Raw genomic sequence first — 18987 nt, 5'->3', positions numbered from 1 at the left:
CTGCTTCTGTGTTATCAAACAATGCTCATATTTTCATTTTACGATTACGGTATTGTTTTTAACAGTGTATTTAACATAATGTATCTGAATGTTTCGGCTATTTATGGACTTCCCTCCATAAATTCTAAAACTTGCTGGTCACTGGCTACGTCGTTACATTTAGACAGCGATTTGATTTGCTACACAAGATGTTTCCTTGCATGATGTCATTCCAACTCTTTATGAGTCAGCCCTCTCGGGTTTTGTTTATAGAATATCAGCGAAAGGCAATCACGGAGAGATAAGGCGACGTAATTCCGTTATGACATGGGAAACTCGGGCAAATATTGCCCCACCATTAGGTAGTGGAATTTCATCACTCCTAAGAGTAAGGTTAGCTGTTCGGGTTCATATATCATTCCCGTGGTCGTGTGATTTTGTATGGATTTATAAGAAATATTTCCTTCAGTGTAAGCTGTTATTCTTTTTATTGAAACTGTGATTCACCGTAAATGCGTGTGTCGTTACCTGCAAAATAATGCCAAAAGAGAAGTCGAGTACAAGGTTGCGTCTTCAACAATATGTAGTGGAATTTAAAAGCATTTTCACTACCGATGGAAAAGTATTATTTTGCCAACCGTGTGGTAAAACAGTACGTGCAGATCAACGTTCTCAAGTAATCCAGCATTTGTCTGGAAATAAGCATACTGCGGCTGCTTCGCGTGGGCGTTCGCGACAATTACTAATAGCTGAACCAGCTACTTCAAATGCAGGCCCATCTAAATATTTCCAGTATTATTTAGATGTGTGCAGAGCATTTGTTTGCGCCAACATTCCTCTTGGTAAAGTAAATAATCCGGGACTGAGAAATTTCCTAACAAAGTACATTAATTTTGAGCCTCCAGACGAATCCACAATAAGGAAAAACTATCTCCCAAAATGTTACGAAGAAACTTTACAGTGAATTCGGGTAGTATGTGATAGCGAAAAACTGTGGGTGAGCATTGACGGAACCACTGATTCAAGTGGCAGAAAAGTAGGAAATATTGTAGTTGGTGTGTTGAAGAATGACAAAACTGCTTGCGAACATTCTTATTTGCTAGCGTGTAAAGAAATGCTTGCTGCAAACCATGTCACTGTAGCTAGTTTATTCAATGAAGCCATGCACTTACTTTGGCCAAAAGGTATAAAATACGACCATGTAATGCTTTTCCTTACTGACAATGCAGCTTACAGGAAAAAGGCAGCCGAAGGCCTTTCTGTGAGCTTTCCAAAAATGATACACGTAACTTGCATTGTTCATGCTCTACACAGGTTATGTGAAACTGTGCGGGCTCAGTATCCTCAAGTGGATAAATTAGTGTCTAATGGCAAAAAAGTTCTCTTTAAAGAGAAAAACCCGGATCTTGCGCTTCCTCCTCTGGCTATTGTTACGCGGTGGGGTACCTGGCTAAGCGCTGTGGTATACTACGCAGACAATTTCGAAAGTTTTGCATCCGTTGTGAACGTGCTAGATAAAAACGACGCGTCGTCAATTGGGATTCTTCAAGAGATACTAAAAGACAGCTCTTTAAAAAATGATTTTGCGTTTATATCTGCCAATCTAAGCTTCTTGTGTAAAACTATAGACATACTTGAAAAATCCACTAACCTGTTGTCCGAAACAGTGAAGGAAGTGCGCGCTGTTGAAAATAAATTAGATTCACTCCCGGCTTCGCAGGTACAGGGACTGTTTAAGGTCAAATATCAAAATTTGTTCAGGAAAAACAGAGGATTTCAAACAGTGTGCCAAATTTCTAGTGTATTAGAGGGGGCTCATGTTGGCGAAATTGATGGCGTTATTGTTGGTGACATTCCTCTCTTTAACTATGCTCGTCTGATTTCCTGTGATGTGGAGCGATCGTTTTCGCAGTATAAGGCGTTCTTTAGAGATAATCGGCATGCATTTGTGATGGCAATTTGGAGATGACCTTTGTTGTTCACTGCAATTCAGAGACTACTTCTAGCAACTAATATTCCAGCGTGTGATGGGTGAGTACGAACTGGTACTATTTTTTCAAAGATGATAGGTTGCTTTGGCCATATTTAAACAAAACATTACCTTTAAAAAAATAACCATTCATAATACCTAGGCACAGGCCAGAGTAAAGTGTAGCTTCCACCGAAGTCCCAGTCAACATCCATGGCTGTGACAATATGGAAGCTGCTGGGGTATGAGTAGTGCTGAGTAATGGCATTCAGAGCACGACTGGTGCGTCTGAGTGTTACGAAAGGTGCTGCTCATAGGGTCAGTCATGCTGCAATAGTACTTTCTGACCCAGTGAGAAAAGCAATGGCAAACTACCTCACTCCTCATCTTGCCTAGTACGCCTCATTTTGGTGCTGTCATTGGTTTTTGGGGTTTCCTTATAACCGCATAACCTTTAGTGGTGCTATTTGAGGATCCAACCAGCCTCTGGGCTGATGACCTAACAGACAGACAATATCTACTCTGGCATATCAAAAATTAATATACCATACAGCACGCTTCCATACACAGACACCATTTTGCCTTAAGGAGCACGTTTGGTAGCACCCTATTCTAATACAAAATATTATACTTATTTACTTCTTGAGCGCGAGTAGTTATGTGATATTTAAAGGAAAATAATTTCAATTTTTTATCACATTTAAAGTTTTTCAGCACATAAAAAATAAATATTTTTCACATTTTTAGCACATAAAAATCCGCTCCCTAGTTGTTATTATGTAGGATGCTAATTAGTTTATAATATCACCTATTCAACACATAAAATTTTTTTAACAATTAGGAATTTATCTTTATTTTTATTTATATTTTTATTTATCTTTATTAATTGTTTAAAAAAATTATGTATTGAATAGGTGATAGTATCTTCAATACAGATCCATAATGATATTTATCACTTGCAATGTTATTATTCTACCGACACAAGGCTTTTGTATTTAAGCACCTTCAAATACCATCAGACTGAGCCAGGATCGAAGCTGCTAAATTGGGGTCAGAAGGCCAGTGCCTTATCCATCTGAACCACTCAGCCCGGCAGGGAGGTGAAAAAGAAAATGTCCAAAATGATAAGAGACTGTAGATGTATTTGTGTGTGTTCCAGCATAGCTCTCAACCAAACTTTGTACTATTGTGACTTACTATCTAGGTAAAAATAATGCGCGCCTAGGGGTTGTTGTGAAATATAAAAAATAACCAAAAATGACAAATATGTGTGTTGAATCCATAGGTCACAGGTTTGCTAAGATGAAGTGTGACATTTTGGATAACATTTAAGTCCAAGTTCGGCCCCTATTGGCAGATGGGTGAGAAGTTTTGACAAAAAATGTCCAAAATAACTGAGATTATGAATAAATGTATGTTCCAGCATAGATTTCAATGAAACAAATGACTTACTGTATGAAAAAAATTTCTGTGGGAGTAAAACATTACTTGGAGAGGGGATGAAATGTAAAAATAATATAAAACGGTCAATATTAATGTCAAATCCATAGTATTCATTGTGGTTGAGATTAACTGTGACACTGGATGCTGTTTAAGACATAGTTCAGCCCCATTTTGAATGGAGGTTGAGAAGAAGTGAAAAAGAATGCCCAAAAATGATCAAGATTAATGGCGTATGTATGAATGTTCCAGTACATCTCAGTGTGACATTTGCTATGTGGCTGACGCTCTACCACTCATCCGCAAAAGGGACCTACTGACAGTGTCATGGAGTACAAATAATATCAGCACAAAAATATAGTAGCTTGTCTCTTTATTTCAAATGTGTATCAGACAGTAAAATAAAAAGAAAATTGGCAATTGAATGCATAAAGTTTATTGGTAATGCCATATTGTCCAAGTTGATAGATTTGCTGAATGAAGTGAGCATAGTCTTGAAAACTGAATTATATCTCTCACTGCAGCAGACAACTTTTTTCGATGTACTGTAACGAAATGTTGCTCAAATATCAGGAAAAAATACTTGGCTAGCAATTTATGATAAAAGTTTGGGGACGGCTTTATATATATGTACTGCAACATATATTTAGGTACCTACTGTGAGGTACTGCGAAGTTATTGGCTACCCATGAGGAATAGGTGTTGGTTGGGCTACAACTTGTGAAGATTAAAGTAGCAACCATTAATCGCATCCAACAGCTGCACTGTACTAATAGTAATGATAGGTGTAAGCAAAGGAATACTACATACACATAGGTAGGAGTAAGATATCAGGTAAAATGTGGATTACTATTTCTCAATATACAGAAGCGTCTGTAAAGAAGCATTAGCCCCAAATGTCCAAGTAACAAGCAGCAGAATTATAATGGAAGCATAGTTCTCGACTAGTGGGCAGTGGGGCAAGAAGGCCATAAAATAGCATTAAATTTTAACAAAACTTCAAGTATAAATATCCTCATCTAATACTTTCCCCAAGAAACAGGATGTTTATCTCAAGTACAGTGTAGAATATAGGTTTAACAATGTTACTAGAATACTACATAAAAGAAAATAGGAGATGATTGACATCCATACTAAAATGACAAATAGCTCTTGGACCAACATTTAATATTAACATGTTTTCCTCTGTAATAAAGGGGCTATTTCAGGTACAGTGTTGAATAGAGAAAAGGATTAAACATGAAACATCACCAAAAATATTTACAAAGGGGAAATAGGATATGATCAATGTCCAGACCAGAACACCAGCATTACTTTCTCAAGGTACCCCTTTTAACATGCTTTTCCCCAGTAATGGGTGTATCAGGTACAATGTCAAAGTGAAGTTTAAACATGAATTTCAGAATAATATCACAAAATACGGGATGATCGTCTAAACTAGAACAATTTTTCAGTAACTTCATGAAATATCTTTTAGAGCACCTTCCCAACCACAAAACTAGACGATTCCAGAATCACTTGTACTAGAATTTTACTAGCTAAGACTGTGAAGATTATATTTTACTCTACATATTTACACAACCATCATGGACTTGAATTTAAGTGTTTATTTTAAATGTGTATGTGCTTTGTGTACTTACCATATGACTTGTCAATTTCTGATTATAACGACTGAAGATGACCTTCAGCGGGTCAAAACTAGTCCCGGATGATGTTTTAATGTTAATATATCTTACATCATTTATCAATGTGTATTGAATTGGTGGATCTTTCCTTATTTTGATAATTGTTGTTGTTGTTGTTATTATTATTATTATTATTATTATTATTATTATTATTATTTACATATTTTGGTCCTCAGTGGACCACGTTAATCAGTTTTATAAAAATTGTTCTTCAGTTTTCTGTTAGCCCAACAATTCTTCATTCTCTTGGATCTCAACTTTCTTTCTTTCTTTCTTTGTCTGAAATTACACATCCAATTGTTTGTTTGTCGATTTTTGTTTGTAGCCTGGTTTGTCTGTGTGATTTCTTGATTTTGTCTGTTTTGTTTTTAAATCTATTATAATTAGGAGTTCCTGCATATCTTTCTTCATTTCTGTAATACATCTAATGTTGCTCTTACTGCTTCATCATTTTTCAATAATTTTTCTGGTGTCCTGAGTAGATTTATTATTATTATTATTATTATTATTATTATTATTATTATTATTATTATTATTATTATTGAAGCTAATCAAACTCTGCAATCAAGTAGATACGTTTCTAGAACCAGCTTTTGGGTGGTTAGGCCGTGGGGCATAATGCAGAGTTTCGTCCAGACGTGCCATATGGACTCATCAGCTGGAATGGCACGCCCCTCCAGGACTCTGCATAGCAGTGGCAGACCAAACTGTGTGGCCCCGCCGAGTTAGCAAATCAAGTTTGCTAACCTGCTAAAGGAGAAAAGATTTCTCCGTTCAAAAAATGCTCCCCCATTGGAGATACAACATCAAAAAAGGCTTTCACGGCCGCAGATCTGGACGTCTGGACGAAAGCATACTGCCTTTTTTCTCTCTCGCCACTAATTAATTGATTGCTGACTCTTCCTTCTTTTCAGGCCTTACAAGATTAGTATATGAATTGATATGGCATGGAATCAGAGGGCCATTAAGAAGAGAAATGACTGTGTCAACTCTCGGTGAAATTGTGGTAAGTAATAAAATATAATTGTTGCACCTACAAAAGCTGCTATGTGACGATGTTGTTGGAAAAATACTGACCTACAGCACATACATCATCATTAACCCTTCTGAGCGGGAGCATTTAAGAATCTAGCCTTCACTGGATGCGGGTTGAGCTTCCACTGGGCATTTAAAGGGTAGCATACTTGTGCACCAAACTGTATCATAATTTCCAACCAATTTTGATTATATGGAAAATAGCTTTTTGGTCCACCATACATAGCGTGTTTTGTCTCGTCTTTATGTACTGTGATAGAAATATTCCAGACTTACTTTGCTTATCCCCAGTTCTTCATTCTAAAACTACCTTCTACCGAGCTCGATAGCTGCAGTCGCTTAATTGCGGCCAGTATCCAGTATTCGGGAGATAGTGGGTTCGAACCCCACTGTCGGCAGCCCTGAAGATGGTTTTCCGTGGTTTCCCATTTTCACACCAGGCAAATGCTGGGGCTGTACCTTAATTAAGGCCACGGCCGCTTCCTTCCCAGTCCTAGCCCTTTCCTGTCCCATCGTCGCCATAAGACCTATCTATGTCGGTGCGACGTAAAAGCCAATACCAAAAAAAAAAGAAAGAAAAAACTACCTTCTTCCACTCTGGTTCTTTACATACTGGGTGCCATCTTAGTCATTAACCGGACTCTCCCGCTACCCTGGCGTCAATTCTATTTCTCGTAATTTCCAGAGCGAATTCACGTCATACAAATACACGCCACCGGCCTAACCCAGCGGGTTGAACGAGAGTCTGTTCCCTGCTTTATATGCAAGCACATTATTTTCGAACTACTCTAGGGCTCACATTGTTATTCAGTACATGCAAACTGCTCTAACCTTTAATGTATTATGCAAATCCTCGTGTGTTTTGGACTCATTGTTTCGTGCATCTAACACCAAAATTTTCTGGTCATGTCTCTTGGTTTAGTTCAATTCCTCCATTCTCCAGCCTATCGGTATCCTGTATCTTGTTAATTTTTTTTCTATTCTCAGTATATAGATCCTTAAGATGTTTTGTATAAGAATTTAACAACCTTAGCTTCTGCTTCATTATTTGTCTAGCAATTTTTAGTGAATTTGATAGTTGATCATGTTAAATAGGCTTATTTTCTTACCTAAATTTACATAGCATTTATTTATAGTTCAAATATAACCCCTGGCACATTAGTGTTTGTAAAAATTTCCGGCACAGATGTATGTACGTGTATGGGCCTAGCTCAACTTCTTTTACTGAAGTTGTTTCCATCACCCTTTTTTTTGTGATGTAATCACCTAAGCATCTTGAGCTAAGCTCAACTGCTTTTACTAAAGTTGATTTCATCTCTTTTTTTTTTTTTTTTTTTGTAATCATCTAAGCATCTTGGGCTAACATTTATGTGCAACATATCTTAAACTTGCATTGGAAATTATTCCTGCAGTTGTTAATGGCTATCCCCCTGCTGGTCGGAAATGTACGCAGTATATTTTTTGAAGTATAAGTAACTATTATTATTGAAACTATGACTTCCTTTAACTACATTTATCGTTGCCACTCTCTACATTCCCAGAACCCTCTGGCCTTATTGTTTTCCACTGTGTATTATTATTATTATTATTATTATTATTATTATTATTATTCTTGCTCTCTTAACCTGTTCTCAGTTATCGAACTCGGACTTGCCCAACGACCTGTATCAGTTGAACTGAGGTACTGGTAATTTGCTTATGGATTCAAAATTCTCTAAAGATGTGAATCAAATAAGAGGCTTGACATTGGTGCAATTTTTTAAGTAAGATATAAAATTTAGTTTCTGTACTATTCCCATCAACATGAAGAGGGCTAAGGTAACATACATCTCATTTTCATTGACTGAAATCAATTCCCTTACCCTAGATTAAAATGGAAATAACATTCCTTGGGACTTTATGTACCGATAAGTGTAGTGATTTATCTCAGTTACACTCAGCTGGACGAGTTGAAGTGAGGAAAAAACGTTTGAGAGACTTTACTGGTTGCATGACATTTAGAGCTAAACATTGGGATGAAAAGACCTTACAAAATGTTTATTTCTTACTTAATTAACCATGTCATCCAGGTAAAAATTACACGCAGCACTGCCACATCTAGAAAAAATAGTGTCGGAAACAGTCTCTTTCGTATCATTTCGCCTCATCACGGTTTATTTGGCAATATCAGAATCATCACTAAAATTATAACCACAGTAGAACCCCTATTTAACGTTTTTACAGGGACCTGATATTTTAATCCTTAAATGGGGGTTTACCTTAAATTGAAGTTTTGGTAAAAAGCACACCTTTTCCAGAGCTCTTTGCCTGTATTAACATAAATTGTACCATCATACATTATTTACACAGTGATAGCAATAAAACAAGAAGATATCTACTCTACACACTACTGTACAGTAACGGTTTGTGTTCATTTGGACAGATTTCTATTGTTGGATGCAAAACCGCTTTGGTTTAAGGTCCTTATAACGTGATACATGATTTTCCATAGAAGTTGGGAAAGCTACCAAACTCGCACAAAAACAGATTAAAATTGGTATGAAACAGCAATCGGTTTGTTTAAAATTTTCGCAGATATTTTCCAAGCAGCAGCTTACTAATTAGCACGTATTTTCTAATTCCAGTAGTCTGAACACGCATACTCGGTTTCATTTTTAAAAATTGTAATAGCATCACTCCAGAGGCTTGTGGCAAACATTTCCATTTTCTTACATAAAACGTGGTCACCTAACCTAGGTTTAACGCGCACGTATTATGGAACATATTTCAAGCTCCCCGTAGAATAATGATAATATTTTCACTCTAAATTTACATGAAAACAGCCTCTTTGAAATTTAACAAGACGTGAAAGTACATAACCCAACCTCTGAAATTAGTTATGTACACCGCTATATCTTGGGAAGGAGAAGTATCACATTATTTTATTTTGGTACATAGTATTAAAATTAAACAATCGTTTACTTCAGCCTTGCATTTATTGCGAATACATATTATCCTGATGTTTGTTTATACCAGTCGGAGACTCGAGTTGTGAGTTGTGAGCAGTCTTGCTCAGGATAGACTTGCTCACGCATAGAGAGGAATCAATACGGTAGATGATCGATCTCATTCAATATAAACGCTGGGGTAGAGTGTATGAATATTGATAATGGTTAAAAACTAACACACCCATATTCGCCCGTAATAACGGATGAATCAGTAAAAGGGTTCTCATTGTAACCTAAGGATATGGCACAGATTAATACAGAAATTTTCGAAGGTTATAATAACATTGTCATTAAAACGTGGGTTCTTTTCTACTACTGTGGCACGGTCAGATGTGTATCCAAGTCCGATATCTCACTTGAGCCCCAAATGCCTGCCCTCTAAATTCCTCTTCTGCCTTGAATCATCCTTAGCAAACTTATGACGTCTTTTTCCATAGGTTCTTAATGTCCCATAACCGAACTGAATAAATATAAATATTTGATAATTTTAACATTACCGTAACACTAAATGCGGGTTTTGCCCTATTGTGAATGGCATTAAATCGAATATAAAATAGCATTGCTCTTATGGAATAATTTTCGGGTTTATGTTAAATCGAGGTCATGCAAAATCGGACTTATATTGTTCTATCCTCATAATCACAAAAACACTCATTTAACATGCCTTGTATAGCTTCACTAGAAATATCCTTGTTTACTGATGCCATTACGGGAAGAGTACACGAAAAATTAGTCGATGAAATTTACACATCAATAATGAGGTGAAAAACGGTTGAAATGGATCAATAGATATATATGTACACGAGAAATTAGTCAATGAAGTTTATGCATCAATAACGAGGTGAAAAACCGTTGAAATGGATCGATAGATATATATGAAATGCAAGAATGAAGCTTTATCTAGATGGCTGTGAAGAGACCTCGGATATAATTCGAAGGGAACTCATGAAATGAAACGGCAATGCAGATGCGGCGCAATGCGGGTCAGACACATCATTCAACAGCAACAGACGGGTACTGCATGATGTGATACACGTCACTCCACCCTGTAGGGTTGAAGGAGAATTCTGTGACATAACTCACACGGTATTGAACTTTAGATGACTGAACTTTTCTCGCCGAACTCCTGAAATATTTCACGTAGCTGGTTTTGCTGGTGTAATGGCAATATATTTCTTATTCCCTTAAGTACCGATGCTTGTCAAGATTTCTAATTCGTATGGTTTCTTTTTATGTATCTTCAGCTTTTTTTACTGTTACTTGTAAATATGCTACCATTATTTTAATGTTGGAACTGTTTGATTAGTTGGCCTACTTTGCAAAATATTGTACAGTTGCAATGCCTAGAAGCTTTCCTGCTTCCTTTGTAGTGCATGTCCTTATTAAAAGTTGAGTATTGTAGGTACACTATGTGATCAGAAATATCCGGACACCCCCAAAAACATACGTTTTTCATCTTAGCTGCATTGTGCTGCCACCTACTGCCAAGTACTCGATAGCAGCGACCTCAGTAGTCATTCGACATCATGAGAGAGCAGAATGGGGCGCTCCACGGTACTCACGGACTTCGAACGTGGTCAGGTGATTCGGTGTCACTTGTGTCAGAAATCAGTACGCAAGATTTCCACTCTAAAACATCCCTAGGTCCACTGTTTCTGATGCGATAGTGAGGTGGAAACGTGAAGGAGCACATACAGCACGAAAGTGTAGAGGCCGTCCTCGCCTGTTGACTGACAGAGACTGCTGACAGTTGAAGAGGGTCGTCAAGTGTAATAGGCATGCATCTATCCAGACCATCACACAGGAATTCCAAACTGCATCAGGATCCACTCCAAGTATTATGACAGTTCGGCGGGAGGTGTGAAAACTTGGATTTCATGGTCGAGCGGCTGTCCATAAGCCACACATCACGCAGGTCAATGCCATACGACGCCTCGTTTGTTGGTGCAAGGAGCGTAAATATTGGATGATCGAACAGTGGAAAAACGTTGTGTGGAGTGAAGAATCACGGTACACAATGTGGCAAGACGATGGCAGGGTTTGGGTATGGCGAATGCCCAGTGAACGTCATCTGACAGTGGTGGTGTTATGGTGTGGTCGTGCTTTTTATGGAGGGGGCTTGCACCCCTTGTTGTTTTGCGTGGCACTATCACAACACAGGCCTACATTGATGTTTCAAGCACCTTCTTCCTTTCCACTGTTGAAGAGAACTTCGGGGATGGCGATTGCATCTTTCAACACGATCGAGCACCTGTTCATAATGCACGGCCTGTGGCAGAGTGGTTACACGACAATAACATCCCTGTAATGGACTGGCGTGGACAGAGTCCCGACCTGAATCCTATAGAACACCTTTGGGACTTTTTTTTTTCCTATTTGTTTTACATCGCAGATAGGTGTTATGGCGACGATGGAACAGGAAAGGCCTAGGAATGGGAAGGAAGCGACCATGGCCTTCATTAAGATACAGCCCCAGCATTTGCCTGGTGTGAAAATTGGAAACCAGCTCACAGCTGCTTGGGATGTTTTGGAACGCCGACTTCATGCCAGGCCTCACCAACCGACATTGCTTCCTCTCCTCAGTGCAGTGCTCCGTGAAGAACGGCCTGCCATTCCCCAAGCAAACTTCCAGCATCTGATTGAACGTATGCCTGCGAGAGTGGAAGCTGTCATCAGGGCTAAGGGTGGGCCAACACCATATTGAATTCCAGCATTACCGATGGTGGGCGCCACGAACTTGTACGTCGTGTTCAGCCAGGTGTCCGGATACTTTTGATCACATAGTGTATGTAGCAGAGTATCAATATACAATCGAGCCATAACGGTGTTTTCAACAGTAGTCCCTCGGGACTCCACCAGCAACATTGTTCATCATTGTGCCCAATATTGATTCTTTGCAAGTTCACAGCAGTAGTTTTGACAGAGATGTAGAAGAGATTCTTAATTACAGATGATAGTGGTGGTATTGATTTAATGGAAGACATTCTGCAAATACCTCGGTTCACTAATAAATTTGGAAGTGAGACACCTGTGAACGCTCGAGAAACAGTTAATGCTGCTTGGGCAGAAATGTGTCAGGTCACTGGAGTGCTTACTTAACCATCGGAAAGGGAAAGTTTACAACTTCTTGATTCGCCCAGTGGCACTTTATACCTCAGAATGTTGGCCGGTCACAACAAAGCATGCATTGGAGATGAATATGTTGCGATGGTCCTTGGGTGTTAAAGTGCTTGACTTTGTCAAGAATGATCATTTAAGATAGTAGATGTGTATGATAACAATTAAAGATAAAATTTGAGAAATGCCACTCAGGTGGTATGGACATATCAGTAGAAGTAAGAAAAATTCAGTTTCAAAAACAGCTCTTCCCTATGATTCAGGAGGAAATTGACGCTATGGCCACCCAAAGAAACAGTGGCTGGACAATATCAGGGAGGACATGCAAGCGACAGGTCTCAAGTCCAAAGATGCCCCCGCTAAGTTGCAATCAACAACCAAACAAGCGAACTCTGCACCATTGCGGTAAGCACAGGCAGAAGAATAATTTGCAAAGATGTGGGATCATAACACATATTGAAGGAAGGGGTGACCATGTGATGTGTCACAAACCATCGCCATCTGCTATGCTTATAATGCCTTACCATTTCAGCCAGAACCTCATAGACCCAGCAGGGCTACAATCCTCCACTACTAAGCTCAGAGTGCTGCAAGAATGTCCCTTGCTGTCTTAGTATCTGCTGCAGGCAGCTGAAACTCTTAATTATCTTCTGAATTAGAGATTTTCCATTTAGGTTCAGTAGAAGTCCGATATAGCGAGTACGACATATAACGAGAACTCCGTTATAGTGACTACTTTTTTCTGTCCCTTCCAAATTCCTATATTAAACTGTGTATCGTCCTTCGGTTACAGCGAGAACCCTATCACTGGCGCATCCGTTATTACGAGCGATTAAGCACGCACGATTTTTTCCATTACCGATAATTATGCACCCCAGCGATGATATTGCATACGATCGATTACCTTCGGCATAGTTTCCTCGCTATGTGCACTAGTGATTTCTCTCGTTGACATTCGAAGGCGATGTCGGAGTCGATTACTAATATCCGTCGACAGCTGTTCCGTAAAGAAAATTCGAAATGAAAGAGAACATATTTTCGTAATAAATGCGTAAATAACGTGTGCGATAACTGTTGTTAACTCATTAAAAATTAAAGCTGACTAAACGACTGCTTAATTTTGAGGCTAAATACTGCAATTAAGCAAGAATTGGATACACCTCGAGATATGGCAAAGTCCTTAATTGATTTGAGAGGTTAGTTTATATTTTGTCCCGTCTGGTTAAATTACGGAATGGCTATTACTAAAATTTATAGCGAGAAAGGTATAATTTCTCTACTGGCGCTTGAAGTGTGTTTTCATCATACGTATAGTATGGTTAAGTTAGGATACGTGACGCTGTTTGAATAAGAAAACTGAAACGTTTGCAACAAAATGCGATCGATCATCTTCGGTATGGTATAGTTTTCTCACTTTGTGCATTTGCGAGCTCTCTCGTAGACATTCAAAAGTGATGTTGGAGTTGATTAGTAATACCGGTAACACCCATTGACTGCTGTTCTCTAAAGAAAATTCGAAATGAAAGAGGATAACACATTTTCGTAGTAAATGCGTAAATAACGTGGCCGATAGCAGTTGTTAACTCGTTAAAAATAAAGACTGAATAAACGACATCTTAATTTTAATGTTATATACGGAAATTAAGTAAGAATGTGATACACCTCAAGATATGGCAGAGTACATCACTGATTTCAAAGGATATTTCATATCTTCTCGCGTCTAGTTACGACTATTTACATGTACATTTTTCGCGAGGAGGTTATTTCTCTACATGCATTTCAAATATGTTTTCGTGATAGGCTACATATACGGTTAGGTTAGGTGACGCTGTTTGAAGAAGAAAGCTGAGATGTTTGCCACAGAGATCTTTGAAGTGATACCGTATTTCTTCAAATCCAAGATTCTTTTTTCTCAGAATCACTTGTGAAAACTCGAGGGTTGTTGCAATCGCGGCCTAACAGTAAGTTACTGGATACCACTGGCAACTACCGCTGTAACCACGCTGCTTCACTTCACATGCGCACACAACTTGTTGACAATAAACGACCGCATCTTTACTACACGTCGCTAGCCGCGACAACCGGTTGTACAGAGCCTGTGTGTTTCTCAAATCTGCAGAATGGCATCAAAACATGCGACCCTTCAAATTCTTAGAAAAGCCATGGCTACTCAGTGGCAGAGTCATAACGCGTCTATTGTACTTGACGCTTAGTAAAATTAAGGTTTGTAGACAGCAGGAATATTTTCGTGATGGATAGTCGTATTGTAAAGATATGTGGAAAAGATATTGCCGGCAAATTTTCAACGGGGTCTAGTCTATATTATAATGCCAATTTTAAGTTAATGTTTATTAAACACTCGGAAATGTAGAATAATTGTGCAGCCGCAAGAAAATGCGGCATAGGCTTAACTAAAGCCAATATTTGGCGTTAGCGTGAAGACAAAGAGCTAAGAAAATGCGTACTGTACAAAAAATGCTTTCAGTTGTCCGCAACAAGGACGCTTTAAAGAAGTCGAAGATGAAATTGTGAGGTATGTGCACGAAAAACGCAAGGGCGGAATGGCCATACCGTGGCGCAATAAACTCGTTCGTTGACTTTCAACGTTCGCGTTTATGGCTATACGAGGACGGTTTGAAAAGTTCTCGGAATCACCATTAGATGTCAGTGCTAGAGCAACGAGGTTCACGCGCAATAATCACACATCCTTTGTGAGTGAACACGTGGCACGTCAGTGCTCTAGCTGCAGGAGTGTGATAGTGACGAATCTTCGAGCAGTGATTAAATACTTTGTAAAGAAAGGTATGAAAGCAAAGGTAATTCATGCCGACTTTCAGAATACACTGGGGGACTCTGCTCCTTCATTTTCAACTGTTGCCAAGTGGACCAGCGAGTTTAAATTTGGTCGGGATTGCTTGGATGATGATCCACGTAGTGGACGGCCAAAAAGTGGTACGACCCCAGAATTTATTGCAAAAGTGCATAGAATGGTCATGGAGGATCGTCGACTGAAAGTGCGGGAGATTGCTGAAGCTGTAGGGATGTTTTCTGAATGGGTATACTATATTTTAACTGAAGAATTGGGAATGAAAAACATATCCGCAAGATGGGTGCCGCAGCTCTTGACATTGGACAATAAACGCACCAGATTGGAAATGTCCGAACAAAGTCGGGCCCGTTTTCAGTGCAACCAACAAGATTTTTTGCGCCGGTTTTTGACTACAGATGAAACTTGGGTCCACTACTATACCCCAGAGATAAAACAGCCGTCAAAGCAGTGGAAACATGCTGATTCACCACCACCAAAGAAAACAAAGGCAGTGCGCTCGGCCGGAAAGGTCGTGGCCTCAGTTTTCTGGGATGCAAAAAGCATTCTGCTGATAGATTATCTTCCTATTGGCCAAACAATTACTGGGCAATACTATGCAAACCTCCTAGACCAACTAAAGGAAAAGATACGTGAAACAAGGCCTGGTTTGGCAAGGAAAAAGGTCATCTTTCATCAGGACAACGCTCCGCCGCACACAAGTGTTATTGTCATGGCAAAACTTCATGAACTGGGGTACGAATTGTTGCCACATCCACCTTATTCACCTGATTTGGCACCATCAGACTTTCATCTATTCCCCAAGCTGTAAATTTTCCTCGGTGGACAGAGATTTTCTACAAGGGAAGAACTGACAGCCGAATTGGAGAGGTATTTTGCAGGCCTGGAGGAATCTCATTTTCGAGATCGGATCAAGGCATTGGAACATCGCTAGACCAAATGCAGTAGTCTACAGGGAGACTATGTCGAAAAATAAAAGCAGTTCCACCGAAGTAAGATACTTAATTCTAGTACATTCCGAGAACTTTTCAAACCACCTACGTACATCGCTAGCCGCTGAAATTGGTCGAACCCGACAAGCGAGATGTGCGTGTAGCGGTAGCCGGTTATATCTGACGCTGCGTAAAAGTAACAGTTTTATAGACAGCAAGAATAATTTCCTGATGGATCGTTGTATTGTAGAGACGATTAGAATAGGTATTGCCGGAAAATTTTCAACGAGTTCTCTTCGGTATTACGCCAATGTTACGTTAATGGTCCTTAAACCCACGGAAATAAAGAATAATTGTGTAGTCGCAAAAAAAAAATACGGCGCGACGAAAGTCAATGTTCAGCGTCCAAAAATAGTCTAAAAATGCGTAGGCCTACTTTACAACAAGGCATTCATATGAATTTACAAACTTCTTTTTGAGCCTGATTTAAATTTCTTGAAGGAAAAAGTGGGGTTCATCTTGGATTCGGAGAAATACGGTACTATATTCTTTTCAGAATGAAATTAAACATACACTTTCACGTAGTATTGGATTACGAAAAATAACAAACAAGTAAGCCGTAGTGTGGATATCATCTGTGGAAACGCAAGTTTTGAACAAACTGATTGCCGTTTCATACCGATTTTAAAGTGCATGAAGGGTTTTCCGACTTTTATATAAAAATCGGATATAACGACAATCTGGTATAGCGAGTAAATGTTTTGCTGTTGTGAATTCTCGGACTTCTACTGTACTTAGCATTTTCAGATTGTTATTGTTTTATTTTGCAAGCCATTTTGTTGAGGATTTTAATTGCTATTTTACAAGTCGGTTTGCTTAACTGCTTGTTACAACTGCTGTCAGAAGATGAGGTGCATGTTAGTAAAGTGTTTTTTTAGTTGTGGCAGAAAAATTTCAGCCACAGTTCCACACAGTCTAGTAGACACAATTTTCGTAGCTTAACCACACGGATTGGGAAATTATGGTCATTACCCACACTAATTTTAGAGCTGCGTAATGCAGCTTATTTGAAATATCGTTGGTGTAAATTAAATATTTTCATTGGGGAACGAATTTTACTCTAGCTGATAACACAATTGAGTGCGTGAGTAAGAGAAGGGGGCTAACCCACAAAAGTTCAGAAATTTGTTTTATTGTGTTTTTGTATAGTGCTAGTATCTCTTAGCAATCCTGTGGACTACTTGTGGTTGTGGGATAGTTCCTTGTCTGTCCAAATACCTTGGGAATCAGCTGTACAGTTGGTAAGAGAAGGGGTTAACCCACATGCAATGCTGTGGTGTAAAACTAATAACAAGTATGTGAAGATACTCAGTGATTCGCAAGTAGTGTTGAGCTTCATTAACAAGTACAGTATGAATCCGATAGCCGCTAGTACAAGAACAGAAGCTGAAGACTGTCCTCACCACTGTAGACCTATGTCTTGGAATCATGGTCATACAGGATTTGATGAACTGAAAGAGCAGATTCTTTAGCAAAATTATTCGCCACATCAAATATCAGAATTACATAGGATGAACCTCCAGTGTGCTAAGTTAAGCGACAAATCAAGAAATATATTATACATCAGTGGAACAATAGCTGGTCATCTAGCTTGAAACGATCTGTTACAAGAGAACTATTCTTCCCCAAAGTTAAAGATCGAATTCAGAGTAAGGTATTACTGCCTAACTTCGTCGTAACCCAATTTCTATTGGGACATGGAAAATTTAAATCTTAACTCGAACGATTCAAAATCCAAATTACAGATGGATATTTATGTTTTTGTGGTTCTCCTCAGACAGTGGATCATCTACTTTTCTCCTGCCTCGTGTTTGGAATGAAAAGCCTTGCAAAGGCTGATCAACAAAGACTGTGACTGATTTTTTTTCAGAGATGTTTATTACTCCATTTCATTGTTTACATGATCTTTTTCAACTTTCCTTACTTCAATGCACTTTTTGTGGCATCTCTGCCAGTCCTTAAACACATGCTGCAGACCATTCTTTGTCAGGTCTTTGAGAATCGCCTCACTTTTCTTGAGCACTGCTTCAGAGTTCTCAAATCAAATGCCCCTAAGCTTTTCCTTTAGTGATGGGAATAAGAAACAATCACAAGGTGCAAGATCACATGGCTATAAGGTGGATGTGGTACACAAGTCGTGTTGAATCGAGCCAGAAACTGCACGACTTGATTTGCGACGTGAGGCCGTGCATTGTCACGATGAAAGAAGATATATGATGGTTCAACATTTCAATACAGTTAAAATAAGAAATGTAAGTTTTACATTCCTACTTAATTTGAATTGTTACCAGTTTTGACCATTATTCTTGGTCATCATCAGCCAATCACAAATAAGTTTAAAAGACAGTGCACAGGTAAATCAAATGTGAAGTTTCAATAAATCCGTCAGTTGCTGTTTGTGAAGCACTGAAACACTTAGGGAGCACTGTGTGTTGAAATTTCAGCCGATCACAAATAAATATAAAAGACAATGCACAGGTAAACAAAATGTGAAGTTTAAATAATTCCGTCAGATGCTGTTTATGAAGCATACCAATTATAATTAAGTAGGAATGTTTCTTATTTTAATAGTGTGACGTGTCAGCCCCGTGGTAGCTCCTTTAGGTATTTCCAGGAAGGGGCTGGTGACTCAGACGACCTGGAATCTCCCAGCCGGCCTGTGGAGTGGGGCTGGCCTTCCCATGTATTGTTCTCGGCGGCTGGCTTACCTGTGAATTTCTTTGAGATTCAACGGGAATATTCTGCCTCCAGTGACATCGTGAAATTTCTGGATCAAATTACGCAAGCTATAAAAAGGTAGATGAGCTCCGGAGAGTAAGTCAGTGTTGGACTCGAAGTCAGAGTTGGACTTGGAGTCAGAGTTGGATTCTGTGTGGGAGTCGGTGTTAGAGTGAGCAACAGTTGTGCTCCAAGGTGGAGCCAATGTGACACTCAGTGAGTTGGGATTTGGTGGCTG

At 39.0% G+C, this 18987-nt stretch overlaps 1 protein-coding gene across 2 annotated transcripts in view; it reads left to right on the top strand.

Annotated features, from left to right (window-relative positions):
• tho2 (THO complex subunit 2-like protein) overlaps window positions 1-18987 on the top strand; it is a 547726-nt gene that overhangs the window by 39664 nt on the left and 489075 nt on the right. For both annotated transcript variants that reach the window (XM_067143459.2, XM_067143457.2), the window contains exon 3: window positions 5988-6079. In XM_067143459.2, coding sequence (XP_066999560.2) covers window positions 5988-6079 — 92 coding nt within the window. The remainder of the gene's footprint in view (window positions 1-5987; window positions 6080-18987) is intronic.

The sequence above is a fragment of the Anabrus simplex genome, chromosome 3 (assembly GCF_040414725.1).
Source record: "Anabrus simplex isolate iqAnaSimp1 chromosome 3, ASM4041472v1, whole genome shotgun sequence".
NCBI lineage: Eukaryota > Metazoa > Arthropoda > Insecta > Orthoptera > Tettigoniidae > Anabrus > Anabrus simplex.
The sequence above is the reverse complement of the archived record's forward strand: the minus strand, read 5'-3'. Positions and strand labels throughout refer to the sequence as shown.